This window comes from Poecilia mexicana, unplaced genomic scaffold, assembly GCF_051168715.1.
Source record: "Poecilia mexicana isolate PSO_F unplaced genomic scaffold, ASM5116871v1 scaffold_3, whole genome shotgun sequence".
Classification (NCBI taxonomy): domain Eukaryota; kingdom Metazoa; phylum Chordata; class Actinopteri; order Cyprinodontiformes; family Poeciliidae; genus Poecilia; species Poecilia mexicana.
Window position 1 is genome coordinate 29,692,008 of NW_028263372.1, and position 25,789 is coordinate 29,717,796.

The following is a 25,789-nucleotide window of genomic DNA, read 5'->3' on the forward strand; positions in this document are numbered from 1 at the left end:
TTTTATGATGTTGCCTCAATTTGCTGCTGATAAAACGACTAACCCATTGCAGAGATTTATTATTAATCCCACAACACAAAATAAGCCTCAATTCCTACTTTTTACAGCCAACTGTGGTTTCAAAAAGCCCACTTCAATGTTGAACACATCCAAACTAATTTCACCAGCAGGGGGTGCTGTGCATCCACTACTAAGAATATTATGAATGTGTTTCTACCTTCAACCAGTTGATATCAGATGCAAATGCACACATGTCCAACCCAGAGAGAAAAAACTATTTCAACATTAAGGCTTCTTCAAACTAAAACTGTTGGCTTTAATCAACTTTACTGTCATCTTTGTAAATATATGAAATCTAAACAGTCCATCTGACCTCTTAAACTTCAGCTTTGTGTGTAAAGTTAACTAGCAGTGCTGTGATTTAGGACAGTTTCTGCTTCTTTCGTATATAAATTTGTTTTTAAAAGTCCCACACAAAGTTCAGTGAGAGATAATTTATTTGAGAGGAGGCATCTGAGCTGGACATCTGAATATGCTGAAGATGAGCTCACCTGGAGTCCCCGCCGTCTAGCACCGTCTGGGCCTGACTTCCTATCACCTCTTGTTTCAGGTAGTAGAGCATTCTGACCCGGAGCAGCACCCTGCGGAGAGAAAACCCGGCTGGTCACAACAAAGCCCCGTCCATCCACAAAACGCTGAGAAAGCAGGTCCAGCACACCCACTCGCACACACAGACACCTGCTAAATACAATGCAAATGAGGGAAATGTGTGACAATCGAGCTGTAATCCAAAGCTTGTACTGTACAGTCACAGTCCAGCAATTTTACTGCTGTACTCCCACATTCAAATCAAAAATGCATCTGAATTTCTCCCTGATTTTTTTATGAAGCTGCCATACATTACTCCCCTATCTGATCAGGTAAAATTTAAGCGTCTAAGCAACACTGAATAAGAAAACAGTGTGATCAATTGACGTGGTGAAACAGTTGAGACAACATCGTAAAACAGCAGCATCTCTCTGCAGCTGTCTTGTGGAGAGGAAGGCTGGGAAGTTAAGGCTGACAAGCCAGAGACAGCGTGACTCACAGGGGAGACATTAGCTCTATAATGCATGATCGCACATCACAGACGTCAGCTTGGAGTGGAGACGCGCTGAAGTGGTGGGAACTGTGGAGTGCCAATCTACATTATAAAGCTGGCATGATATGAGAGGGTTTTTTCCAGATGCAAAAAAAATAAATAAATGACCACTTAAAGATGATTTTAAAGTCCATCTTGATGTCTTTTGGGAAAATGTGATGTTGAGATTTCATAAATTGTAAAAACTATTTTTTTTTAGAATGCCAATGAAGTTTTAATCCTTCCTATGTGCAAGCATTTAAATTTTGTTGGAGCGTATATGTGTAAAGAACATTTTTAAGAAAATCAGTGACAACTTGTATGTAAAGGAACATTTTAAATATTTTCTGGACAACAGAAAGCAGAAATACAAATCAGTAGTCAAAAGAACCTTTTAAACTTTTATTTCTGATCCTGTTGCATTTATTAGGGTAAATATTAAGGCTCTACCCAGACTTCTTTCAAAAACACTGTAAACTTTGTTTTGCACAGTAAAGCCATGAAGAAAAACTAGACTCCTCCTTGTTAGGTCGAAGTGGCATGGCAGGGATGAAGTGAACCCTCTGGTAAACCTCTAAGAGAGGTAATCACAGAGCTGAGTTAGTGAGAACAAGTGAAGAGAGGGAAGGCGTAGGCAGTGGTCTGCTTTAGAGAAGAGTATTCCTCCCACTAGTTATTTCTGCAATGCCGACTTCACATACAGTGCAAACATCTGTAGAAATTCAAGACTAAAATTTAGCAAACTATCTCAGTCAGATTAAAATAAAAACAGCTCAAGCTGAAACGTTTTTCAAATCTTGTCACATTTCTTAATTGGACTTGCTTCTCAGGTTTTGTCCCAGTATTCAGCTCCATCCACCCTACCATCAACTCAGACCAGCTTCCCTGTCCATGATCTAGAAAAGAATCCCCACAGCATGATGATGCCACCACCATGCTTCACCATGGGAATGGTGTGTACAGGGTTAAGTGAAGTGTTAATTCGCCTTCACACGCAGCATTTACATGTAGCTCAGAAAATCTTTTTATTTTGGTGTTATTGGACAAGAGCCCATTCTTGCACATTTTACTATGTGCAAGAATGGGACATGGGAGTGATGATCTTTAAACTGTTTTTATTAACAACAGCCATATCCATAAAAGCCATGTTTGTGGACGGGCACAACAAATAGTTTCCCTGTTGACTGATTCTCCCATATAAGCTGTGGATATCTGCAGCTCCACAAGAGTAACTATGGGCCTCTTGGCTGATTTTCTCATTTAGACTTCGATTACCCACTCTGACTCATTTTCAGCTGACGGAGTCAACACCGCGACTATGAAATGTACAGAATGTGGATACCGTTTTATAACCCAAGTCTGCTTTTGACGGTCTTGAACTTTTTTTCACATTTTGTTAGGCGTTTGGGACTTTACCGCCTACCCAGGTAAAGTCCCTCTGGTGATGGAAAACATGAGACAGCACAGCAAACCTCGCCAAAACATTCTGTATCACTTAGTGGAAACTATTCATTACAAACTTCTGAGTCCTTCATAGAGCAGCTGCATTTATACTGAAATAAAATTACTCCTTTTCCTTCCTAGGTGACTTCTAACAGCAATTGAATGTGTAATAATTTATAATGGGGTATCACTGTAAAGAAGGATAAGTACAACTTTTTAAGGCATTTATTTGTAAAAAAAAAAAAAAAAAAAAAAAATTCCCATAAATAATTTCCTTTCTACTTCAATCAAGTGCTTGTCTGTCACATAAAATCCCAATAAAATACACTCAAGTTTGCCAATGTCCAAGGTCCAACAGTGTTTCTCGGCAAACGTTAGTGGCATCCACTATGGAGAGCTATCTCTGTTAGTTCAGAGCTGAACTGAATGGCTCCCTCCCCCTTTCGGTGTTGACTGGAGCCGCCCAGGACCAGCTGCCTCTTCCTCTGCCTGTCAGTGTAGCCCTTCATCAAGTCTCTCTCAAGCCTTTGTTAGTGGGTGGCGTCTGGGAGACACAGTTCATCCTGAGAGGCTGCAGAGGAACTCTACACAGCTGTAAGCAGCCTTTCCAAAACAAATAAGACAAGCACGTCTGACAAAAGAGGCATGTATGAAATCCTTCATGTTCAGATGTCGTTTTAGCGTCCAACATAAAAGAAAATTGAACAAGTTTTCTGTCTTTTTTGGTAAATTTAGGAATCAGATTTTTTTAAAAGTGCTGTAAAAGATCTGCTTTGTGATTCCAGGTATGATCTTGATGTTCATTTATTTTAAATTATCAGAAAGAAATACATTATATATAGTTTTTTGCCACACAGGAGTCATGTGCTTTTGTAAACCTGCCGCCCCTGCTGAGGACACCAGCGAACCCTTCACCCCCAGACCACCAGTCACATTCCAGGTCCTCCGACTGAGAATGCACAAGTCAGCAAACTCTGCAGAGCGTGTGTCCCCAACTGCCTGCCCGGCATGTCACACATCACACAATCACGAGATTCAGCACTACTGGACAAAGACACAATGGAGAACTTTCTATGGAAGCTGCAGAGCTCTGCACCCAAAGCTCACTGGGCGAATGAATCCATCCAGAAGAGAAGCGACACTTTATTTAGCTTTTATATGTCAAACAAACGTTTCAATAATAGCCAACTTCTCACCTCTTGCTTAAAATAAGAAAGATCTATGATGGCCATTAGCTGGTCTGGAGTTTAATAAGATTCTAACAGGGCCGCTATTTTTGATGCTATCCACGTTTGTTAATCAATCAGTAAGCTGTCAGCTCCAGCAGAAGTTGGAGTGCTTCCTAATTACTGTGGCTTGGCAGTGCCCCCGTTAAAATCTGAGCCACATGCAAATTGTATTTTTATTCACTTAGCCTCCATTCTATTAGAAATAAATGGAGACAATCGCAGTTAGGAGAGAATAATCACCACCTGCTAGTTACTATAATGACTTAAAGGCTTAAACATGAAGAATAAACACTTTCTCACCCAGAAGGGAGAATGAGACAAAATGAGTTGTCTGCTACAAAACATCAAAACTCTTTCATCGATGAAGATAAAGGCTTAGCCACTCTACGACTATTACAAAGAATCAAATGTGTCAGAGTACACTTAGTTGGATAAAATATTAAAATTTCTACAAAGTTGTATGTAAAATATTTATAAAAGCTTGCAGCGCAACGTAACACCTACTTGTTGCAATGATGTTTCAGATGCTTCTTGTAGCCGTCGTCCTGCAGCATGTGCTCAGGGTTGTGTTTCCGGAGCCACTCAGCTTTGTGGATGTCAAAAGAGCTAGTTTGGGTCTTCATCTTTTTGCCTTTTCTGCCCCTAGGTACTGGGGCAGACAGGCCTAGAGGGAGAAAAAGGAGAAATCATTTTGTGCTCCAATGAGGGGTAAAAGGTTTAGTTTTAGGATAAGATCAGTTAATAAAATTAAACGGAAAACACTCACCGAGGTGATTCTGCAGCTCCTTGGTGCGCCCGTCTTCAGTCGGCGCTATGAGGTCCCACATGAAGCTCTTTATTTTGTCATCGCCCCGATAATGGACCAGGCAGTAAGCTAGAAGGGCTCTGCAGATGGACTCCACGTCCCACTCAGTCAGCTGCTTCTTAAAGCGACCGTGGTTGAGGATGTCTTTCCATCGACCCCATCTGGAAAAATAAAAAGCCAGAAAAACATTTTGAAAATGAAAACGTTTCTTAAGTCAAACTGTTCTGGTGGGAAATTCAATTTATGTAAAATATGTAATAGAAAATATCATGTATTGCAATAACTGAATAATGGAAGTGTAACTTATTATATTTGCTACAGATCGAGTAATACAGGTTGAGTGTTTATTTCTCTTAATTTTGCTGAATGTGGCCTACAGCCAAAGAAAACCTGTTAGAACTGCTGACTTAAAATAAAAAAAATACTACATTCCATTTACAGAGTGATTAATCTGAGCATTTTAATGGAAAATTAAGTGAAAGGTAAAACTGTGGTAGAAAAGAGGGTACACTCAAAAGGGTAACCTCAGCTTTGAGGATATTCTGTAACAAAGTCCATTCAAGAGTTTGATAAAGTTTGATTCAGGTGAAAACCTGGAGTAGAGCCGCCAAACATCTTTGTCATCTCACTTATTTTCAGGTGAAAAACTCTTTTATTTTATTTAGAAATCAAGTTTCCAGAGTTTAGAGAGAGAATGAGAAAGGTTCTTAATATCCAGTGTGAAAGTGCAAATGGTTTTGGGAGTCATGTTATCTCCTGGCCAAAGACATTAGCTCACCGTGTTTTTGTAGGCATCAGATCAACAGAAATGCCAGTGAATATCAAAGAACCTAATCAAACCCTTGTGTTGAACTCACCCATATACAAGCAAATTCTTCTCCACTCTGAAGCACTCCGTGCGGCCGTAACTGTTGAGGCGATCGTTTCTTCTGAGCTTGGGCTTGGTCTCATCGCTGTCACTTTCACCCTCTGACAGCTCTGCCAACTCGTCTTTGGTGGCACTGAAAGGTCTCGTCTGCTTTCTTACACGAGGAGTGTCGATCACTAAGCTGTTCTGTGGTGGAGAGGACGACAAGTTTTCAGGAAATCCACCTTCTAGGTTTACTCAACACTGTCCAAGTAAAGGCTCATCTTTATTAAATCTGCATTGTAGTGCAGCACTTACTCTGCCATTGACCATATCCATATCAATGTCAGCTTTCTTGGCCCACTTGTCCCAGAAATTAGGGTCATCCAGAGAGATGTCTGTGCGGTTTCCAGATGCTACAAAACTGGCCTGAAGGCACAAGCAAAGTTAATTTGAACATACTTTTCAGATTTATTGCTGATTCAGGATGAAAATCTGGCAAATTATACAAGAATTGGGAGTGAGTATGACTAGAAGTGCACCAGTCAATCAGTCAATTTATCAGTGATAGGCAGGTCAACAGAAAAATGTGATATCTTCAGATTTACTAAATGCATTACGACTAACCACAACTACCATCTTTGGTCTTTACAGCATTAACTTTGATTCACTTTTTTGCATAAATGGTTTTGTAATTTCTCAACTTTCTGTTGGATTGCAAATTACTCCCTCTATCATAGAACTTGCATCACATTTTTTGTCTTATGCTTAAATTCTTAGAATAAAAAAACAATAACAAGAAATCAGTATTGGTCAAATGTGGAGTCAGTCTTAAATGACATAAAAAATGGTACAGGCCAGTAAAAGTCTGATCGGCGAATCTCTGAAGGTGATATATATTTATTATTTGTGCTGAAACATTTTTCTACCTAGTATTGTTTACCTTGGCAAAGGTGGATCCTCGTCCCTCAGACTCAATTGTGATGGTCTTCGTCCTACGCTGGAGGATCTGGTCAATGTCCTCCTCACAGAATTTGGCCCCTTCGTCTTCCTCATCCATGATGGCTCCATAGGCGCCACGTCGCAACAGATCCTCAATCTCTTTCTTGGACAACTGCTGCTGTGCAGCCTAAAGAAAGAACGCTCAGTTATTGTAAATAAATTCACAAATGCATTTCATTATTTACAACAAGGCACTGAAACCAAGTGTCACCAAGAGAATCAAAACACACATCCAAGTGCACACATGTTGGATTGTTTAGAAATCTGCAGCCCCTGATGTAACCCCAGCTGCTGTTTGGTATGCAAATATGCTGAGCCGACCAGATGTAGGAAAACAACTCAACCTCCATATAGTTCATTTAATTCTCAAAGGGACTCAAACTGCAGCTCAACATCCACCTACACTCTACACACACTGCTGACACACTCCCTCATAAACAGATTAAACTAATAGGATCAGTTACACAGTGAGAAAATTTCAGCAGTGACCCTCATGCTTTACTTTTTTTTAACTAACTTGACATATTAACCGTTTTCCATATTTTCTGGTCTATTTAAGTATTAAGAAACATTACATTTACATTTATTTTTATTTTAAAACATTGAACATTTATTTATTTATGAATTATTTAACCTAGTTCACTTTAATTATCTGCAGAAAACGACAATAGGACAGCTGATTTTTTTTTTTTTTTTGGCAAAAACTTTTATTTCCTTGTGTGATAATCAGATCTGAGCCAAGTAGAATAAAGATACGCCCAATGTAACTAATATTTCCATAAGTAAATATATTTTTTTTGGTAAGTTTTTTGAAGAAGTAAGTGAGACTTAAGCTTTTTTCACATTTTGTTATGTTACAACCACAAACCTCAATGTATTTTAAAAGGATTGTAAGTGGTACAACACCACAGTAGCACATAATTGTGAAGTGGGAGGAAAGTTGTAGAAGGTTTTTACATATTTTACAAATAAAAAAAATAAAAAAAAATCAGAAAAGTGTTGTGTACAAAGGTATTTGTCCACTTTACTTCGATGCCCCAAAATAAATTCCAGTGAAATATACTGCTCAAAAAAATAAAGGGAACATTTCACTTTAATTTTGTGTGTGGCTCCAAATCCAGGCCTCCATTGGTTAATAAATTTGATTTCCATTGATGATTTTTGTGTGATTTTGTTGTCAGCACATTCAACTTTGTACAGAACAAAGTATTCAATGAGAATATTTCATTCATTCAGATCTAGGATGTGTTATTTGAGTGTTCCCTTTATTTTTTTGAGCAGTGTATATTGATTTGTCTAGTAACCTGCAGTTTTAAGTAGGTAGAAGTTATAAAACAGTATCCCAAACCTTGGACATCTCACAAAGTTCTGTTCAATCCATTCTCCAGAAATAGACTGAGAATGGCACATCTGCATTCTCAAAACATTCCAACTAAAATGACATTGATGGCATGAATCAGCGCGGCAGCCAAGAGGTCTGTGGTAACCGTGGAGACACAGCAGGGATCCACAGCTCAAGTGGGAAAATCTGTTGACAGGACAACTAGTAATCATGGATTCAACAAATGTGGCCTTTATGAAAGAGTTCCTTGAAGAGAACCCCCTGTTGGCAGAAAGCCTGGTGGAGTTTGCTTGAAAGATTGTCACATTCAGGTAGGAGACGTGGCAAACAACTGGAACAGGTGATTTATTCAGATGAGGATGAAATTCTAACTTGGCCTACATGTAAAATCACACGTGGAGAAGGAAAACTAACACTACACATCACCCAGAACACACCACCTTAAAAGTGAAACAACACGGTGCGAATACTTTTCTTTCACCAGAGCCAGTGTTGGTCAGTGTGGAGCTAAATACACAAACATTGTTAGAGGTAGCCAAAAAATTAAGACTTGCGTAAAGGTTCACCTTCCAGCAGGACAATAACCATAAACATACACCTTGAACTTCAGTAGAACTGTTTAAATAAACGCATATCCATGTGGCAAAATGGCCCAGCCAAAGTAAAGCTCCTATTCCAGTTGCAATCTGTGGCAAGAACTGAAAATTGAAAAATAATTCTCCTTCACAACTTCACAAAGTGGCTTTTTATAACAGTAAAAGGTCATGAAAGCTTTTGCAAGTCACTGTATAGTAAGCAGCTGCATGGTTTAAGCGTTTTATAATCGAGATAACTCATCGTCTCACCCCTCCTCCCGTGCCTCCTCCAAGACTGTTGTCACGGCCACTCATGCTCTGCAGCACTGCTTTGTCCAGTCCCAGCTTCAAGCTTGCGCGGTCGAACATTTCTCGCTCGTACGAGTTCCTGGTGATAAGACGGTACACCTTCACCGCCTTGTTCTGACCGATTCGATGACAGCGAGCCTGAGCCTAGAGGGCAAAACAAACGGGTAAACATGTACTCAATGCAAAAAAAAAGCTAAAACTGTACTTTTAACTTGTTTGGCATCTGTTCTTAGTGTAATATTCATAAGTAGATTACGTGATTTTTTTTTTACCTGCAGGTCGTTTTGAGGGTTCCAGTCAGAGTCAAAGATGATGCAGGTGTCTGCTGCGGTGAGGTTGATGCCCAGGCCGCCAGCTCTCGTACACAGAAGGAAAACAAAGCGGTCCGAGTCGGGCTTACTGAAGCGGTCTATGGCAGCCTGTCGCAGGTTCCCACGAACGCGTCCATCGATGCGCTCATACAAGTACCTACAGCCAAGGCAAACACAATTAAACCGTGATATAAACTTTATTAATGCTTTCCCTACGACCTTCGTCAACAGACTTTGAATGTACCCAAAACTCTGGTTTTATTTTAAACCGGTTTTAACTGGAGAAACAATCTCAAACAGTGCTTCTTCAAAGAGCGGTTGCGCTCTTTCACAGCGCGGCCATCCTCACCCCCTCCCACATCCGAACCCTCTGCCCTCCCTGGAGAAATCCACTTCCACTCTGGTGAAACCTCACAGACTCTCCAGCTTGTCTGATGTGGTGGAACCCCGAGGGCATCTGTAACCTGCTAATGAACCCTGTCCGAGGTCGGAGCTGCTCGGCTCCTCACATGCTTACAACCGTTTCAGGTTTGCTCCACATTCTGGCGTAAAGCCAGAGCAAAGAGAGAGAGAAAGGAAGGCGAGGAGACATAAAAGCAATCAGAAGATGCTGAGGAAAAAACATATTTTAAAAATATGTAAGCAAGAAAGTGGAAAACCAGAAGAGAAGAGGCATACACCCAGACTCTCGGCTATAAATTGTAAATTCTTAAACGGTTTTATATTTTACAGCCATCAACCCATTTCAGGTTTTAAGGAGACTTCAGAGCTATACCAAAGACATCACATAACAGAAACATCACCCACCCACACAGTTTAAGGCAAACAAGATGAGAGCTTATGATGCTTTGATTTAAAAGCTTATACTGAAACTCTACAAATCAGCTTTCAGATAATTGTCAGTCATTATGAACAACTCCTGTTGATGCATTATGGAGAAAAACACTTCTAATACTGAGGCCTATTTTCAGAATGTAAACAATTTTTTAAAAAAGGGTGATTTTATACAAATTAGTATTGGAAATCTTTTCATGAAAGCGAGAATAATTAATTGTAAAATGTTTGTACTATAATTCTAGTTCAGGTGTTCAGTGTTTATCTATCCCTCTGTATTTATATTCTTGCCTCTTGTGACTCGTAGACAACAATCCAACGCTAACGCCATCTCTTCTTCTCTACAAGCAGCCATTTAAGTTGCTCCATAAATTTAACATATTTTTCCTCCTAATAAGAATGTAGCGAACAGTGTGAAGAGCAGCCCTGTTACATTCAACAGACGTTACCTTTTCTGAATGAGGTAGTCTTCCAAGATATCCAGACAGCGCACCATTTGGGAGAAGATGAGCACCTTATGGCCTCCTGCTTTCATCTTGGGCAGCAGTTTGTCAATGAGGACCAACTTTCCAGCAGACTGCACCATCGCCTGCAGGTGAAAGTCAGCGGCAGTGGGATTGTGTACTTCCCTGAAATCCTCCAGGATCTTCTCTTCCGCCCCTAAAGTGGCAAAGACACAAATCTGTCAGCAATGCTGTATTTAACAAAAGTTTCATTTCTTCTAATGATTCAACTCAGTTTATCCCTGAAATCCAGGTAAGACACAGGATGTGCCTTACCTGGCACATTTTTTGGGGGCAAAAAAAAAAAAAAAATGTGTGGGCTTGAACAAAAACACAAGACATACTTGAACCTCGGCATATTTTGTCACTTGGGATTTCATGAAATAGACCAACACAAAGTGGTATATAATTGTAAAGTGGAAAAAATATAATTGTTAAGGGCTTCAAGACGAGGTTTGTTGTGAATTAGCACTACACAAATAGCCTGAATTGAATAAAAACACATTCAAACAGTTATTATTTTTACAAATAAAACTGAGAAAAGTTAAGCAGTACTGAGAAAAGTTCAGTATTGAGCCCCCTTGACTGGATCCAACTCAGTGTCAGCAACTGCCTTCAGAAGCCACCTAATTAGTAAACTCAGTCCATCTGTTTGCAATTTGATCTCAGTATACATACAGCTGCTCTGTGAAGGCCTCAGAGGTTTGTTAGAGAACATTAGTGAACAAACAGCATGATGAGCAAAAACACAGCATATAGGTCAGAGCAAACATGGAAAAGTTCAAAGCAGAGTTAGACTATAAAACCATAACCAAAGCTTTAAACATCTTATAGAGCGTTGTTTAATTTATCACCCAAAAATGGAAAGAGTGTGACCCATGGCAGAGCAAGGCATGATTATCTGTGTAAACTAGCCAGTTGTAAAAGGAGAGAATTAATCTGAGAAGCAGCAATGAGGCTAATTGTGACTCTGCAGAGATCTACAGCTCAGGATGGAGAATCTGTCAGAAGAGTGGTAAGGAGTTACCTATTGTTAATAGAAAGTCACATGCAATCAACCACAAGCCATGTGTAAAAACAGTAAAAATGTATAAGAAGATGCTCTGGTTAAATGAGACGAAAAAACTGAACTTTTTGGGCTGGAATGGGAGGCTGTTCTTTAGTAACAATAAATTCCAGGAAAATAATCCTGGAAGAAAACTAGACAAAGGCTGGAAAAAGACTTGAGACTGAGAAGCCAGAGCTATGAAGGAAAGGTGTAGATCAAGGCATATTGATGTGCTAGAATGGCCCAGTCAAAGTCCAGCCTTAATCCTACTAACTCTTGTAGGCAAAAAAACTTGAAAAAGATTCAGACACTCTCCAGCTAATCTGATTAAGTTTGGGTAATTTTGAAAACAATGGGGACAAAATGTAGTAGTCAGACATTCAAAGGTTCAGTAATTCTACAATGTGTTGACTTATAAATGCATGAATGTTTTTATGAAAGAAAATCTATGCATCGTTTTCATTCAACTTCACAGTTGGTACCAGTATGACTGGTACCAGTCATACTTTGTCGGTCTTCAATGAAATATATTATTTGTTACCATAATGTGAGAAAATGTTGAAAAGTTCTGGGCATTTTAACACTTTTGAAACAAACTGTAGATATTAGACGCCCTGAAATGTTGACAGTTTTAGCAACTCGGTCCCAACTTACCTTTGATGAGGTAGGGGTGGTTGCAACACTTTCTTAATTCCATCATGGTGTTGACCAGGTTGGGCATATTTGACTGGCCGGCTCCTTTAGCCAGGAAGGAGAAATTCTTCTCCAGGATGGCGCGATAGTATTTTTTCTGGATGTTGGTGAGCTCCACCTCAATGATGGTTTCCTCTTTGGGAGCCAGCTTCTTCTCCACGTCTTCTTTCAAACGACGCAGCATCATGGGCTTCAGGATGCCCTGAAGCTTTTGCACCTGTGGGCCAAATGGGTCACGCAGTGAAGCAGCTGCATGTGCACCAACAGGTGCGAGTTTAAAAATGCAGCATCATATGCACCGTTTTATTTTTTTTTACGTTTATTCATATCTTTTACAAAAGATTATGTAGTGAAACTATGTCACTTCTAAGTATTAGGGTAAACATTTTCTGTGGCTTTTAGATCTAGTATCGCATGCTGAGTTCTTGCTGTTACAAATAATTCTATGGGACTCCATGCTGAGAGACTGTGGGAGGAAAAACTACCTGCACTAAGCTGACAACTGATATATTTTTGGGAACACGGAGAAAAATATGATTTATGCTGTTCTATATCTGTGAGCTCACCTGCTCCTCTGTCTTGAGGTCACCAAACTCCTGCATGAAGTTGTTCTCAGAGGGGAAGCGTGCCGGCTCCAGGAAGTGGAGGAGACTAAAAAGCTCCTCCACTGTGTTTTGCAGAGGCGTACCCGTCAGTAGGACCTTGTGCTCCTTAAAGAGGAGGAAAGAAACACCACAAATTAAAACTGTGTTCAGCTTAAGCTGCAGAGCACTATTTTATTCTTGAATCATTTCCCCACCAGGTTCATGAGTTTGAAGCCCTCAAGCAGCTTGCAGTTCTTGTTCTTAAGACGATGGGCCTCGTCGATGATCACGCAGCGCCACTCGATGGCATTGAGCTCGGGACAGCCGCCCAGGATCATCTCAAACGTGGTGATCACAGCTTGGAACTTGTAGGCACCCCGAATCACGCGACCCTGAAACGCATGGATGGAACTTGTGATGCTTCAATCAGACCGACATCAGAACTGGCCATTTTTCTCTTAATTTGTTGTGAATTGGCACTACGTAAATAAACTGAAGTGAACTGAAGCCATTTATTTTCTCCTTTTCTTTTGTGAGGAAATCATCTCTAGCAGAAGAAGTACATTGGCACCTGCATGTTGAGTCTTACTGCTGTTTATTTGTTGTCTGTCTGGGGAGGCTTTGCATTGCCACGCCTCTCCATTTGTATCCATTGCCTTGACAACAGCCCTCCAGAGATCCTCTGTTATCCTTTAGCTTTCCCCTCCCCTCTTCCAACAGCCAGCCAGCCGGCAGACGACTGGAGGAGCCACTCGTTCAGATATGCTTGAACAGCAATGACAGTGAGCTCCCCTTGGAGAGTGCTATGACATCACAGGCTGCCTTGGAGACAGCCGGGTGGCGGCTCCGTTCTCTTCTCCTCTCCCTTACCTTAATTCCTGTTACGGTTCGTCTGAACACTAAGAGCTCCTAACTGCCTGATGCAAAATATCACATGCCCTGTCAACCACAGACAGCCTCCGTCCAAGGCTCACTAACTACCTCATAGTCTACTTATTGCAGCACAAGCACCCCTCTCTGGTTCTTGTTAAATGCCATCTTGCTAATGCAAAGCTCATTAAAATGATCTCACCACCAACAGAGGAAAGGGTTTGCTTTCATGGAAAAAAAAATCTATTGTGCAATTTGACAGACTGAAGTGAAATCTACTCAGTATAGCACCCCTTTAATTCAGGGGTGTCCAAAGTGTGGCCTGAGGGCCATTTGCAGCCCTCTGAAGGATAATGGCTGGTCCAAATAGAGCAATTCTGAACTCCAAGCATAGGTGGTCGATGCAGATAGACATGTTTTCCACATATTTTACATTTACATTACATTTCTTAAAATATATATTAGGTACAAATAATAGATTACCATTAAAGAGGTTTTTGCATTCATCTTAATTTTGGAGTAAAGCAGAACGACAAACATTTATCCACTTTTTCCTAAAAGCAAATCTGATTTGCTTTTAGGAAAAGTAAATTTGATTTAAATGTTTTAAATCAAAACATTTAAAAATGATGGGTCTTTTTAAAGATTTGTACATTAATTTTCTACAAAAAAATCTGACCATTTTGTTCATTTCAATAAGATTGAAATTGCTTAGTTTACGAATGAGCAGCTAAAATTAAAAAGTCACCTAAGGTTGGGTTTAAAATGATGTAAAAAAAAAAAAAAAAGCAAATTTTTAGAAGCCTCAAGCGCTTTCAATTCAGTGTTTGCGCACATAAACCCGCCGTCCTGGGGCGTGAACTTTGACCTACGTTAGTCTCTTTTCTCCAGGAGAGTGCTAGATTTTTTTTTTCTAATTCTGAAATTAATATGGCTTTAAAGCATGCCATGTTGTTATTCAAAGCCTGCTTCTGATTGGTTGATTAGTCCCACATGATGACTCCTCCCTCAGAAGCAATGAACTTTGGAATCCAAGACAAAGATTTGTATAACCAGGTCAGAAAAGTCGTAACTTTTTAATGATCACTTTTATTATGTTTTTTTTTTCTTTTTATTGTCATTTGTTTGCATCATGTAAAATCTTTGTTTTAGAGCAATCTTTGACAGACTGACGGCCCTCCAATAAAATGAAAGTCAGTTCTTGCAACCAAGTAATAGATCATAAAACTCATTCTTTGCCCTTGTGAGATACTGATAAAATATTAATGCATTTTATATTATAATCAGTTTATGCAACAGCATTTTTCACATTCATTTTTCATATTAATTCCAGTCACAAAATGTCCCCCAAACAGTAGGGTCTAGATTATGATTGTTCTTTGTTTATCATTCATAATAATTTGCATTTCTTTGTTTCATTAATAATTAAATAGAAATGATCACAAATAAAACACCTGATTTTGTTAGGAGTTACTTGTGTTATAGGCCTTTCACAAGTTTTAGATGAAGAGTAATTATTTGATCGCTGTCAAATAATGTTTAAGCTTGAGAAGAATACAAACATCTTATTAGATCTGTAACAAAATATCCTTGAGATTGTTTTGATGTATTTATCAACAAAAAATATAACTAATGACTAGAGTAAAGCCACAGAAATACTAGCCTTTTTACCCTGCAAAACCGTTTCACTAATGTATGAAATCAAGTTTTTTTTAAATAAAAAAAGACACTGATATAACCAAGGTCTTGCATTAGTGACAGAGAATGTGAAGTGTTTCTAGCTTTGTGCTAAATATGGTAATCACGTCCTGCCAAGCGTTTTCAATGTGACTCGTTGTAGGCAGACCTGATATTCTGATTCATATAATTACATGGCTCACAGGATTTTGCGTTGCTGACAGTGCTGCTGTTTTCTAAAGAACACTTTGATTAATTTAATCGAAGTGAATCACTGCTTTCCACTTTAAAGTTCAGCAGAACAGTGCTGCTTTTTGTTCATCTGTCTTTAAAAGGTAGATTAGATGTGCCTCAATCTTGGAAAAAGGCTCCTGAATCTTTTAAGATATCTGGTGTTAGATAAGCGACATAATGACCTGTAGTCTTCCTAAGTGTTTCTCATGGAGGTTTTTTGGGGGAAGCTGCGACTTCACACAGAAAATACACTGAATGGGGCACAAACTAATTTAGACTAAAATCTACATTTTAGACATGATATTGACCAGCCCTTACCTGTGCATCTCTGAAATACATCTCATACTGCTGCAGCATCTGCCTGCTGATCATGCTGCCGTGGTAAACGATGACATTAAGGTGAGTCCAGGTATGAAACTCTCGCTCCCAGTTTGCAATAGTAGAGAGGGGGGCGATGATGAGAAAGGGCCCTTTGATGCCGATACGATGGATCTCTTCCAGGAATGTGATTGACTGGATGGTCTTTCCCAGGCCCATCTCGTCAGCCAAGATGCAGTTGCGCCTGATGGATGTTGGGGGGGAAAAAAATGGTTAGTGGGGTAAACCGTGCAATGTGGCTGCTTTAATGATGTGCGTAGGTTGGGCTGCAGGAGAGATTCCCACATCGCTATATCACAGAGAAAGTGTTGTGCATTCATCATGAGACTGTGTACAAAGGGAAAAAAAAATATTCCCAAGACACAAAAAAAATAAACTACAAACAATGAGGGAGAAAACAACATCATCAGCAGTAATCACAGTATAAAAAAAAATAAAAAAGAAACATTCGAAATCCAGCATAATCTCTGCTGCAATCCATTTATTCAGCTGTCCAGTGGGTGGGGGTATAATGTCTTGATGCTAATTGCAACGTGCAGATATTCCCACTGGCCTCTTAAGCAGCCCTCGAGTTTTGATGAATCTCTCTGCGTAGGCATACGCTAACTCCTGCACGCTCACACATAACTAAACCAATTCCCAGGGTTAATGCAAGCGCCGACACTTCACTCCAGATGCATAGCATTGCTTTTGTGATCGTGGGTGAAGAAAAGCAACCGGTTGTGCATTTGTGTGCACCTCCAAGGCAAATCTGACTCTCTTCCTGACCCCAAGCAGTCTAAATAGGAATCCTGTATATGAGGGCCGTGAGGCATAAGCAGGAAAGCTCATTCATTATTCATGACCTGTAATCTCAAAACACCCAGATCTTTCTAGAAAAGTACAATCGCAAGCAGAATATATCCATTTAGTTAGGCATCTTTAATACATATGAACTGTGAAATGTTATTTTATTTAAACACTTGTATAGAGTGTAGTGTCATAGTTACATAAAGCAATAGTTAACTATATCAGGGTTTCTGTGGGTTTCACCAAAACAAATTTAAGACCTTTAAATGAATTAATTTAAGTCAGGGGTGCCCAAAGTCGAGGGCCGGCATCCTGCATGTTTTAGTTCTCTCCCTGGTTTTACACACCTGCATCAAATGATGGCTCATTAGAAGGCCTAAGCAGAACACTGACTTGGGAGGAGGTTTTAGGAAAGAACTAAAACATGCAGGATGCCGGCCCTCGAGGACCAACTTTGGACACCCCTGATTTAAGTCCTACATCTCCACAGGAAAGTATAAACTTCGTCCAGACAGCTGGCAATAAATGTACACTTCCCCATCCATGATAGACGCCAAACAGCTAGCAAGGATATGTTAGCAGTAAATTGCTGGTAGCCTCAACCACCTCAAGTTACAGAAGACAATGAAGATGTCGGCATGCGACTCAAACTTTTGCCTGATAGAAAAATCCCGTGAGAAAACAAAAATAAAATAAAATATACAAGATTTAATAGTCATGCTGAAATAAAAGTCAAGATCTGTGATTAAAGTATTTATGCCCAACTTACTTCCTTTTTAAATGAATTTCAGACATGTTAAGACCTTAGTTTTAGATACATAAGAAATACTTTGTAAGTGAATCCATGGGGATGACATCCGGGTCGTCGACACGGATTAAAACTGACCTGTTGTACCAGTTGAAAAGAAGCCAGTTGACCCCCTCCAGCTGGTAATCCCTGAGAGTGTTGCCATTCCTGTACTCCCTCGACTGCTCCCTCTTCTTCCAAAGGTTGGCTGGAGGCCGTTCCTAAGAGACAAAACGGATAACATTACATTTAGATTTTGGATCAAAACACAGAGTTTTCTAAAACTATTTCAAACTGATAAAACATTTTCAAATGCACTCAAAACTTGTTTATCTTCTGGATTTTGTCAGGTTTTTTTTTTTTCAAGCAGGAAGAATAAGAGAAAAAAAAACTTTTTACATGTTTAAAACATGATAATATCAGAACAGCTGTTTCTAAACACAGGTCAGAGAAGAAATCAGCAGGATGCTGGGAAGCATTGCTTCGTCGTACCACTCTGCGCGAGTCTGGCTTGACTGCCTGCAGCCGCTCAAACTCTTCAATCTTGCTCTGATCAACGTCGTCCTTCAGCTCCCATGTACTGTCCTCATAAGGCAGAGAACACCACTTCACCAGGTAGTACACCACTTCCTGCAGCAGACAGCGGACAATGAGCACTGGAAATGACTAGAGCGAAGCTAAGCTTTGCTTTTGTAGCATTTTCAAAGGCTGTGAGGCAGCCCATTAGGGTGGCCTTGGGCACTTCTATGATTCATAGATATCATTACAGGCTAGAAGATATCAAAAGGAAGAAAACCAACAAACGTAAGAAGGGATAAAACATTTTCAGCAACAAAAGCTAGGAGCAAACGCGCTGCTCTGATAAGTGCTTAACTGAGAAGATTTACTCTACCTCTCCCGTGTCTTTGTCCTCGCAGTACGACACTTCGAGCACTCTGTCAACTTCCACATAGTCTGGGTTGAAAGGTTCCTCATCCATCTGAGAGGAACAGAAGATATAAAAACAGAAAGAGCAGAAGCTAAGTAGAAGAACAAATCAAATTCCCACGCGCCATCTGGAAACAGAGAAACAACTCTCCTGTATCGGCTCAGTAAGTAAATAAATTCAAATCAATGCACACAGATGTGCCATCCCACACATATCAAACAGAAAGCTTTTTAATATCCACACACACCCCTCCAACACATGCGTACTGAAAACAATAGTCACAAATGACGTAATGATATAAAAAGAACAATCCTCTTATTAGAAATACTAGAATGAGGAAACATAAAGCGGTGTGCAAATAGATGGCAGAGGCTGTTTGCACACATATACACACGCAGCCTTACATCTGTGAAGAAGAGCGCCCTCTGTGCTTGTTTCATCTTGAAGCGTTTGATCTTCTGCTGAATCCTCTTGTCCTTTTCTAGATGCTGCTCAGTGGCCCATTCACAGTGGAGGTAGGAGCTGACAGACACACAGGGAGACGACCATGAAAATCCGCTGTTACACACTGCTCACATCACCGGAGGGCGATCGGATTTTCTCACTGGCCTTATGTTTCCGCTCATCTCAGTCATTTTTAAATGAGAAAAATAAACAGTGCCATTAACATGTTCATCATTTTTATTATTTGGCTGAAGGGAACAGAATCTCGCTCATGACAGCTCAGTGATTTCAGAGGCTGCTTCAGGCTTTTGGGAAAAAAAGAAAAACACATTTGAACTATGACAGCTGTCCTAAAGATGTTTATACATATAGTGGAGACAACTTTCCTTAGATTTTACCTTTTTTCTCTACTTCACTTTTCTCCAGGTCTCTTTAATATGTCAAAACAAATCCATTTCCATAGGTGGTGTCCAAAAAGTGTCAAAATATGAAGAATAAGTGACGGCTGGTTGTTTTTAGAACGTCTGTTAATATTAAAACTACCAGATGTCAAAAAAAAAGTCTAGAAAATTATACCTACAAAATTAACCTAAACCACAATTTATTAAGTCTAAAGCAACATAATGTTGACATTTTTGGTCTCACCGAGTATAAAAAATGTTTTAGAAAAAGTTAATTTCTTTTTCCATTAGCTCTATGACCCAAGCCCTCTTCTGATTGGATGATCAGCCCCTTGTTACATCCCCTTCAAAAGAAGCTCAGGCTCTCTGGTGAGCTGCTGAGCTCCACTCAGAAGAAAATTTAAACTCCATAAAGAAGCTTCTACCTGTTAGATAATTATTCATGCTTTTAAGATCTGGTTACCATAAATTTTTTCGTTCACAGGATTCAACTTTTTGTCCATCAACCTGGGATGTGTGTTTGGTGTAACTCGATAACTTCAATTTAAAGTGTTTCCTTTCGTATCCAACGAGATTTCAGAACCAAAGTGAGAAACCAGCAACACATCAACAACTGAAACTAGCAGTCATGCCTGTTTCTGAGTTACCTTTTGGCCGAGAGAGGGAACTAGCAGAATAATGAGAAGTCCAGTTGGTTTCATGAGTGAAATGACCCGATTTCAGGCCAGAGAGAGGTACTCAACTTTTCCTTTAAACGGTGGTTCTGATGATGAAAGCTGACAGGCCCAAGTGGTTCAAGGACTCTGCCTTCCTCCTTTTTGTGCCATACTTTAGCTTAAATTATTGAGTGGAATCAAAACTAGGCCCAAGCTTTTGATTATTTTTACATCTTTAAGCAGTTTCTGTATTTTGAATGTTTCATTTCTTGTCATTAAACACAGAAGGCCGTTTTAGACAAGGTGACCATTAATATCTGGAAATAAAAATATAACTTATACTATGCTGTCTTTTCCCCATACTTGGAAAGTATTTAATTCAATTAAATAAAATATTTTAACACAGAGTTATGTTTCAAAGCCTTGGAAGAATTTCTCATTTAAATTGAATGTTAAAACTTTAGGCAGGAAAACAGAGAAATTGAAGATATTAGTTTCTTCATGTTTTTATGTTCAATTTGCATTTTACATAGACAAATAAAGATCAACAATAGAAAATTGAACTTACTAGTTTTTGTATTTTACAAAAAACTCTTCCACTTCTACCATTACCCCTGGAGATACCTAGAATAGGTTTAAGATAACAAAAATGGCAGTAAGTACAACAGAAAAACAGAAATTAAAAACAATTAAATTTTAATAATGACTGATGAGAATAAAGTGATGTATAATTAATTACCTCCTTCTTCATGATACGAGAAGACATGATTTTGTCAACAATAGCAGCATCCTCCTCTGTAGGATTCTCCTGAGAGACAGTAAAGACTTAGGTCTCATGTTTAATTAGTCTCCAGATCAGACAACTTAAAATGTTTAGGCAACAGAAACTCGGGTCAAATATTTCCCACAACATACAACAGAGAAATCTCATAAACAAGAGTTAGCAAAAACAGCCTCATTATGTCTCTCAATATGATTTGAATAAAATTAAATAAAACATTATAAAGAAAATAGCTTTTGTATTACAATGTGAAGTAAAACTAAGTTTTCTAGTTATATTTTTTTTTTGTGGAAAGCAGTCATGATTTCCAAAATACTGCAAATATATTTCCGTTCATGTGAGAAACTGAAACAAATTGGATTCCTTTTGAAGCCTACAAAAAAAATAAAAAATGAAGCAGGATTTATGAGAAAGAAAATCAGCCAGCTCTGCTTAATCTATCAAAATATTGATTGTTTTTCTTTGAAAAGGAAATGGTTTCAATAAGACTTGTGCAATCTGGGAAAAATGTTTTGCATTGCATGTTCTGCTGGCTCACAATATTAACTGTAATAATGTCGCCCTCGCAAAAAATGTATAGGTAGCTATATTTCTGCTATATTTATATAGTAATAACTGTATTCTCATTACACATGATTGCATAAGCACCACACTGTTCATTTCTGTACAACACCCACATCTATTTTAGTTGCAAGGCTACCGAATCACTGAAGAGGCTCAAAGTAATTGTAATTAAGCATTTTTTTTCTTTCAGGTATAATTAGTGGGAAGCATTTGTGGAGCATTTACAGTCATCATGATATCATGGAGCAGCAGGAGTTCTCCCCTTTCCCTGCCTGCAGCGGAGCAGGTGCTATATTTCAAAGCTGCAACGTTTTTTACAAGCTGATTTCATGAAACAAACTTCCTCAGATCTGAAAACTTGTCAAATAATGCATCCAGGTGGTGATAGTATTCAGTCAACACTTTTCTCCCCTTGGTCTTCTGTATGTTATTATGGACAGAGTGAATGTATAGCAGAGGTATCTGTGTCACTTCCTCCTGACAGAGGTTTTTGTCTTTTACCCATACCAAAACAGTTTCACCCAGGTCTGTTAGGACCCGGCTTAGACAGAAAAATAAGCAATAAAACTGTCCTGTGCAAAATTTGTTTAACTTTTTTTCTGTCCAATTTAAGACAAAAACAATAAAAACAGGGAGCCTCACCCTTAATAATAAGTTTAATTAGAGCTAAAATAGGAAAAGCTCATAGTCTCAGCCTCCCACCATTGGCTTAGTCACCTACATATCGAATGTGGGTCAGTGCACTGCAATCGCTATTTTCAGCTCCTTCTGTAAGCTTTGTTTGCTACTTTCTGAGTCGCAATATTGTCAGGTGCTGATAATAAATATTGCATGAAAAGATGTGTGCAACTCCGATTTGTAGAGTCAGTCGGCTCTGGAAAGAAAATTCACGAACATAACATTTGTTCCACTTTTAATATTTGGGGATGCTGAGCTGAAAGCAATTTATATTAATTAATGAGTCCAATTTGCTGCACTGGAAGCTTAGTAAAACCCTCTTGGGTATATTTTTTGGATATTTAAAAGTATTGATAGTTCAACCAATGCTTAGTAATGATAACAGAAACTTTACTTTGATGCTCAATCTTATCTAACTTGCCAGGCTCATAAAAGCAGATAAACTTACAACAAACAGCTGAACAGCAGGGTCCTTGGATGCAGCAGTGCTGCTTTTCTTGGTTTTCACAATAACTTTGACATCCTCATCTGACAATCTGGCCTCCAGCTCTTCAGCGTACTTCTTTCTCTTCACCTGACGGTTCGACCGCCTCTTCTAGAGAATCACAATAAAGAAGAGGCAGATTAACATACAGAAGAATAAATTGATACAAATATAACAGGTTCATTTGTTGAAAAAATAATGCTTTCATACAGGGGCCCTGTGGTTCCATACGCAAGGCTGCTTAGTAAGGTCTGAAATGGCTTTATTTATTTATAATATAAGTTGTCTTTTTCATAGTAGTAATTAATTTAATCAATTTTATCTGAATGCCACCTCGTCATTCAGACAAACTTTTCCTCCCTTTGTCTACCAGACGACTCAAATTAGATCAGGGGAAATTTTGATTTTCTTTTCTCTACAGATCCCATGTTCGTGTGTGGATAAGGTCCAGATGAACTGCCCTTTTAGGGCTTTAAAACTGGAATTAGAATTTGAAATAATTTAGTCTTAATTTGCTGAGAATATAACAGAACAGAAATGCTCAGTGGCAACAATGTCTTAAATAACTTGGGTTAGTTTTGGAGACAAACAAATCTTGATTATGACACAAGTAACAAAAATATGTCCCACTGATTTATTCATGATCCTTTGAAAATCTGTGTTGAAAAAACTAAGTTGAAAAATCAGGAGAAAGATTAACGTAGGGAAAAAAACCAGGAGAGCTTTGAAGTCCAGCTTTTGTCTCTGCCTTCCTGTCAAGTTTTTATAATTATCTTATGCGTGGGCTGCTGCATCCTGCATCAATACAGCCCCTCCTAAAGATAATATGTAGTTAATTAGGAATAAAATGCCACTGAGCCAAAGTTAATTAGGTGTGCATTATAAAATCCCTGAGGAGACAGACCCTTAAATCTGCAAACTAAAGATGACCAGAGGCAGAGAGTCAAACCTGCCACTTTCCAACGCAACAAGCACGAAGCCCTGAGGAAAGCAGGTTTCCATCGTAGCTGTCGGACATGCTACCTCGACTTCTGTCACTAGATCATCTTAAATGACTCATCAACAGATACTTTTAATTAAGGCCAGGGGCGCCATCCAAAGGGGAGTAATTATATCAGAGGATAAAGTCTGGAGAGGTCTCAGAAAACGGGGAGAGGGGTGATAAAGCAACGAGTGTGCGACAGATCATCCTCATGTCAGTTACACGTCAGCAAATTCAACATGAGTTGTTTAAATAGCCAAAACATCTGAGCAAATATTTCAGTTTGAATAATAGCCCCATATAAAATTGAGAATAACTCAAAAAAAGAGACACTTATGAGGAGGGGGTTTCTGATGCTGTATGGTAGACAGTATAGCCGGACTGTCAGTTTTCTCCATCATCAACAAACAGAGGAATGTGTCCTTGAAATAGCCACCCACTATCTGACCTCTGCATGAACCACATTCAATCCTTTCAAGCTCAAACTAAAGCTGTGAGCCTTCCCCGTTGCCCCACAGCAGCATGAGCAGCCGTCAGGGCGACGACACCACTTCCCTCACTCAGTGTTGTCAGAACAGTAACAGAAGAAGAGCCGAGCGTCGTCTTTGTGCTCCGAGAGCCAAGGTGCGACACCACAGGCAGCAACGCCTAAACCACATCAGAACCAGATTAAAGCTCCCTCAGACGCAACGAAGTTCCCACTTGACATCAAAGTGTTAGGAGGAAAATGGCAAAGGTTTCAATGTCAATGTCACACTGAAGGTTTTGATTAGAAATGATCACTGTTTTGTGTTTTCTGAAGAAGAAGAAAAAAAGAAACTTACAGAATCGTCATCCTTAGAAGAGTGACGAGGCGGGGGATCATCATCAGACTCCTCCTCTGATGACTCTGGCTTTCGCTTTTTCCTTTTTCCGATCTTGATGACAATTTTCCTTAAAGAGAAAAAGGAAAAAAAAAACACATCATGAGTGATGACACTGCTCTGAAGATCATAATTCTTAAAAATTTCACTGTAAAGAAAACTCTCTGAGGTCTAACATTTGGTACCGCTTAGCTCCCAAACTGAAGTTTAAGCAGCTGTTTGGGAAAGTGAAACCATGTTGAGGTGTTTAACAAATGCCAGCAACATTAAGGACAAATTAATATTATCAACCCAATGAACTGGAGAATTCAATAAGGTTAAGATCAAAACCTGCAAATACTAGAGATGACCCAATCAATTTGACACAAATCAAAATCAGCAACTTCCATCGTTTTTGGTCTATAGCCACATAAACCAACAATATGTATTCTTTTGAATTTAATACTTTTTGGAAATTATAAAAATTATAGATATACATTTTAATGCATGAGTTATGCATTAAATCTTATTATGCATTAAATAATCTTGCATTAAATTAATAATATTGCAATTCCTTTTATTTTCTGTTGTAAAAACTACAATCACTATCAAATAAACTTTTGGTCAGAAAAAGGCTGATTCAGTTACAGAGGCACATTTTTACCAAACAGCTCACAGGAGGGATGAAAGCATAAAGTCGAGTTTTGAACCTAAATGCCTAATTTTTATTCCCACTGTTCAGTATTTTTACTAGACTGGGTTCCCAAGCCAAGGTTTATGAAATGGCTCATCACAGTGAAAACGTTCTGCCAAGGAGGAAGTGGCATTTCTTAGAAAAACGTTAATTTTGCAATAAACTTTACTTTCATATGACTGAACTACTTGCTTAGTGAGTTATCTGGGTTACAAGGCTATTTGTGACAAATTAAGTAAAGGATGAGATGCTCAAAAAGAGTTCTTTTCCTGAAGATAGGCATGTTGCTCTGAGCAGATTGGCGCCATCATTTAATGAAGTGAGGTAAAACTGCGTTACACCAGATTTATCACAACAACAGTTAATATGTTATGTGAATTTCATAGGCGATATTAAAACAAAACCACAAGAGCCTGTGGAGAACGCTCACAGGCATTAGCATGCTTATAATGCGAGCTGTTGGTGTTTCTGGAGCTTTGCATAAACCTCCTTTGCATTTTCCACACTATTTGTTATCTTATACAATTTTATACAAGGACAGATTGATGCCTAATAAGCAATTGGACTTCAAAGATGGGAAGAGAAGCATAGTGAATAAGGAACACGCTAGACTTTCTGCAAGTCATTCAAGTGCCTATTCTCTTTTCCATTCCCAACCATATTATTGGGTGACCTTTATGAATATATTTTCTCACACATGCAAACACATCCTATCGAGTGCTTCTCTATTTCTTGCCAGCAAGACAGAGGCACCAAATCTCAGGCTTGGTATATTAACACACACAAAAAAAACAAAAGCCCATAAAAACACTGCTGTCGTAATATTAAACAGTGCTTTTTCTCCCATCACACTTTGCATTTGTATGCCAAACCCAACTAGGATAAGGCAATACAGTGTTGAACACAACTGAGCATTTTAAAGCTGCCAGATGAAAATTAGAAATACAACATTTAT

The 25,789-nt window shown here is 39.0% G+C and overlaps 1 protein-coding gene across 9 annotated transcripts in view; it reads right to left on the reverse strand.

Annotated features, from left to right (window-relative positions):
- chd9 (chromodomain helicase DNA binding protein 9) overlaps positions 1-25,789 on the reverse strand; it is an 87,235-nt gene that overhangs the window by 13,908 nt on the left and 47,538 nt on the right. For 8 of the 9 annotated variants that reach the window (XM_014985238.2, XM_014985237.2, XM_014985235.2 and 5 more), the window contains 21 exons: positions 24,123-24,231; positions 22,281-22,427; positions 20,549-20,617; positions 20,378-20,433; positions 18,713-18,830; positions 18,273-18,359; positions 17,873-18,010; positions 17,480-17,601; positions 15,745-15,988; positions 12,861-13,037; positions 12,628-12,771; positions 12,023-12,278; positions 10,267-10,477; positions 8,945-9,140; positions 8,634-8,816; positions 6,388-6,573; positions 5,763-5,873; positions 5,455-5,651; positions 4,559-4,758; positions 4,297-4,456; positions 552-641 (listed from right to left, as the gene is read on the reverse strand). In XM_014985238.2, coding sequence (XP_014840724.2) covers positions 552-641; positions 4,297-4,456; positions 4,559-4,758; positions 5,455-5,651; positions 5,763-5,873; positions 6,388-6,573; positions 8,634-8,816; positions 8,945-9,140; positions 10,267-10,477; positions 12,023-12,278; positions 12,628-12,771; positions 12,861-13,037; positions 15,745-15,988; positions 17,480-17,601; positions 17,873-18,010; positions 18,273-18,359; positions 18,713-18,830; positions 20,378-20,433; positions 20,549-20,617; positions 22,281-22,427; positions 24,123-24,231 — 3,201 coding nt within the window. The remainder of the gene's footprint in view (positions 1-551; positions 642-4,296; positions 4,457-4,558; positions 4,759-5,454; positions 5,652-5,762; positions 5,874-6,387; positions 6,574-8,633; positions 8,817-8,944; positions 9,141-10,266; positions 10,478-12,022; positions 12,279-12,627; positions 12,772-12,860; positions 13,038-15,744; positions 15,989-17,479; positions 17,602-17,872; positions 18,011-18,272; positions 18,360-18,712; positions 18,831-20,377; positions 20,434-20,548; positions 20,618-22,280; positions 22,428-24,122; positions 24,232-25,789) is intronic. The other variant, XM_014985236.2, reaches the window with a different exon arrangement.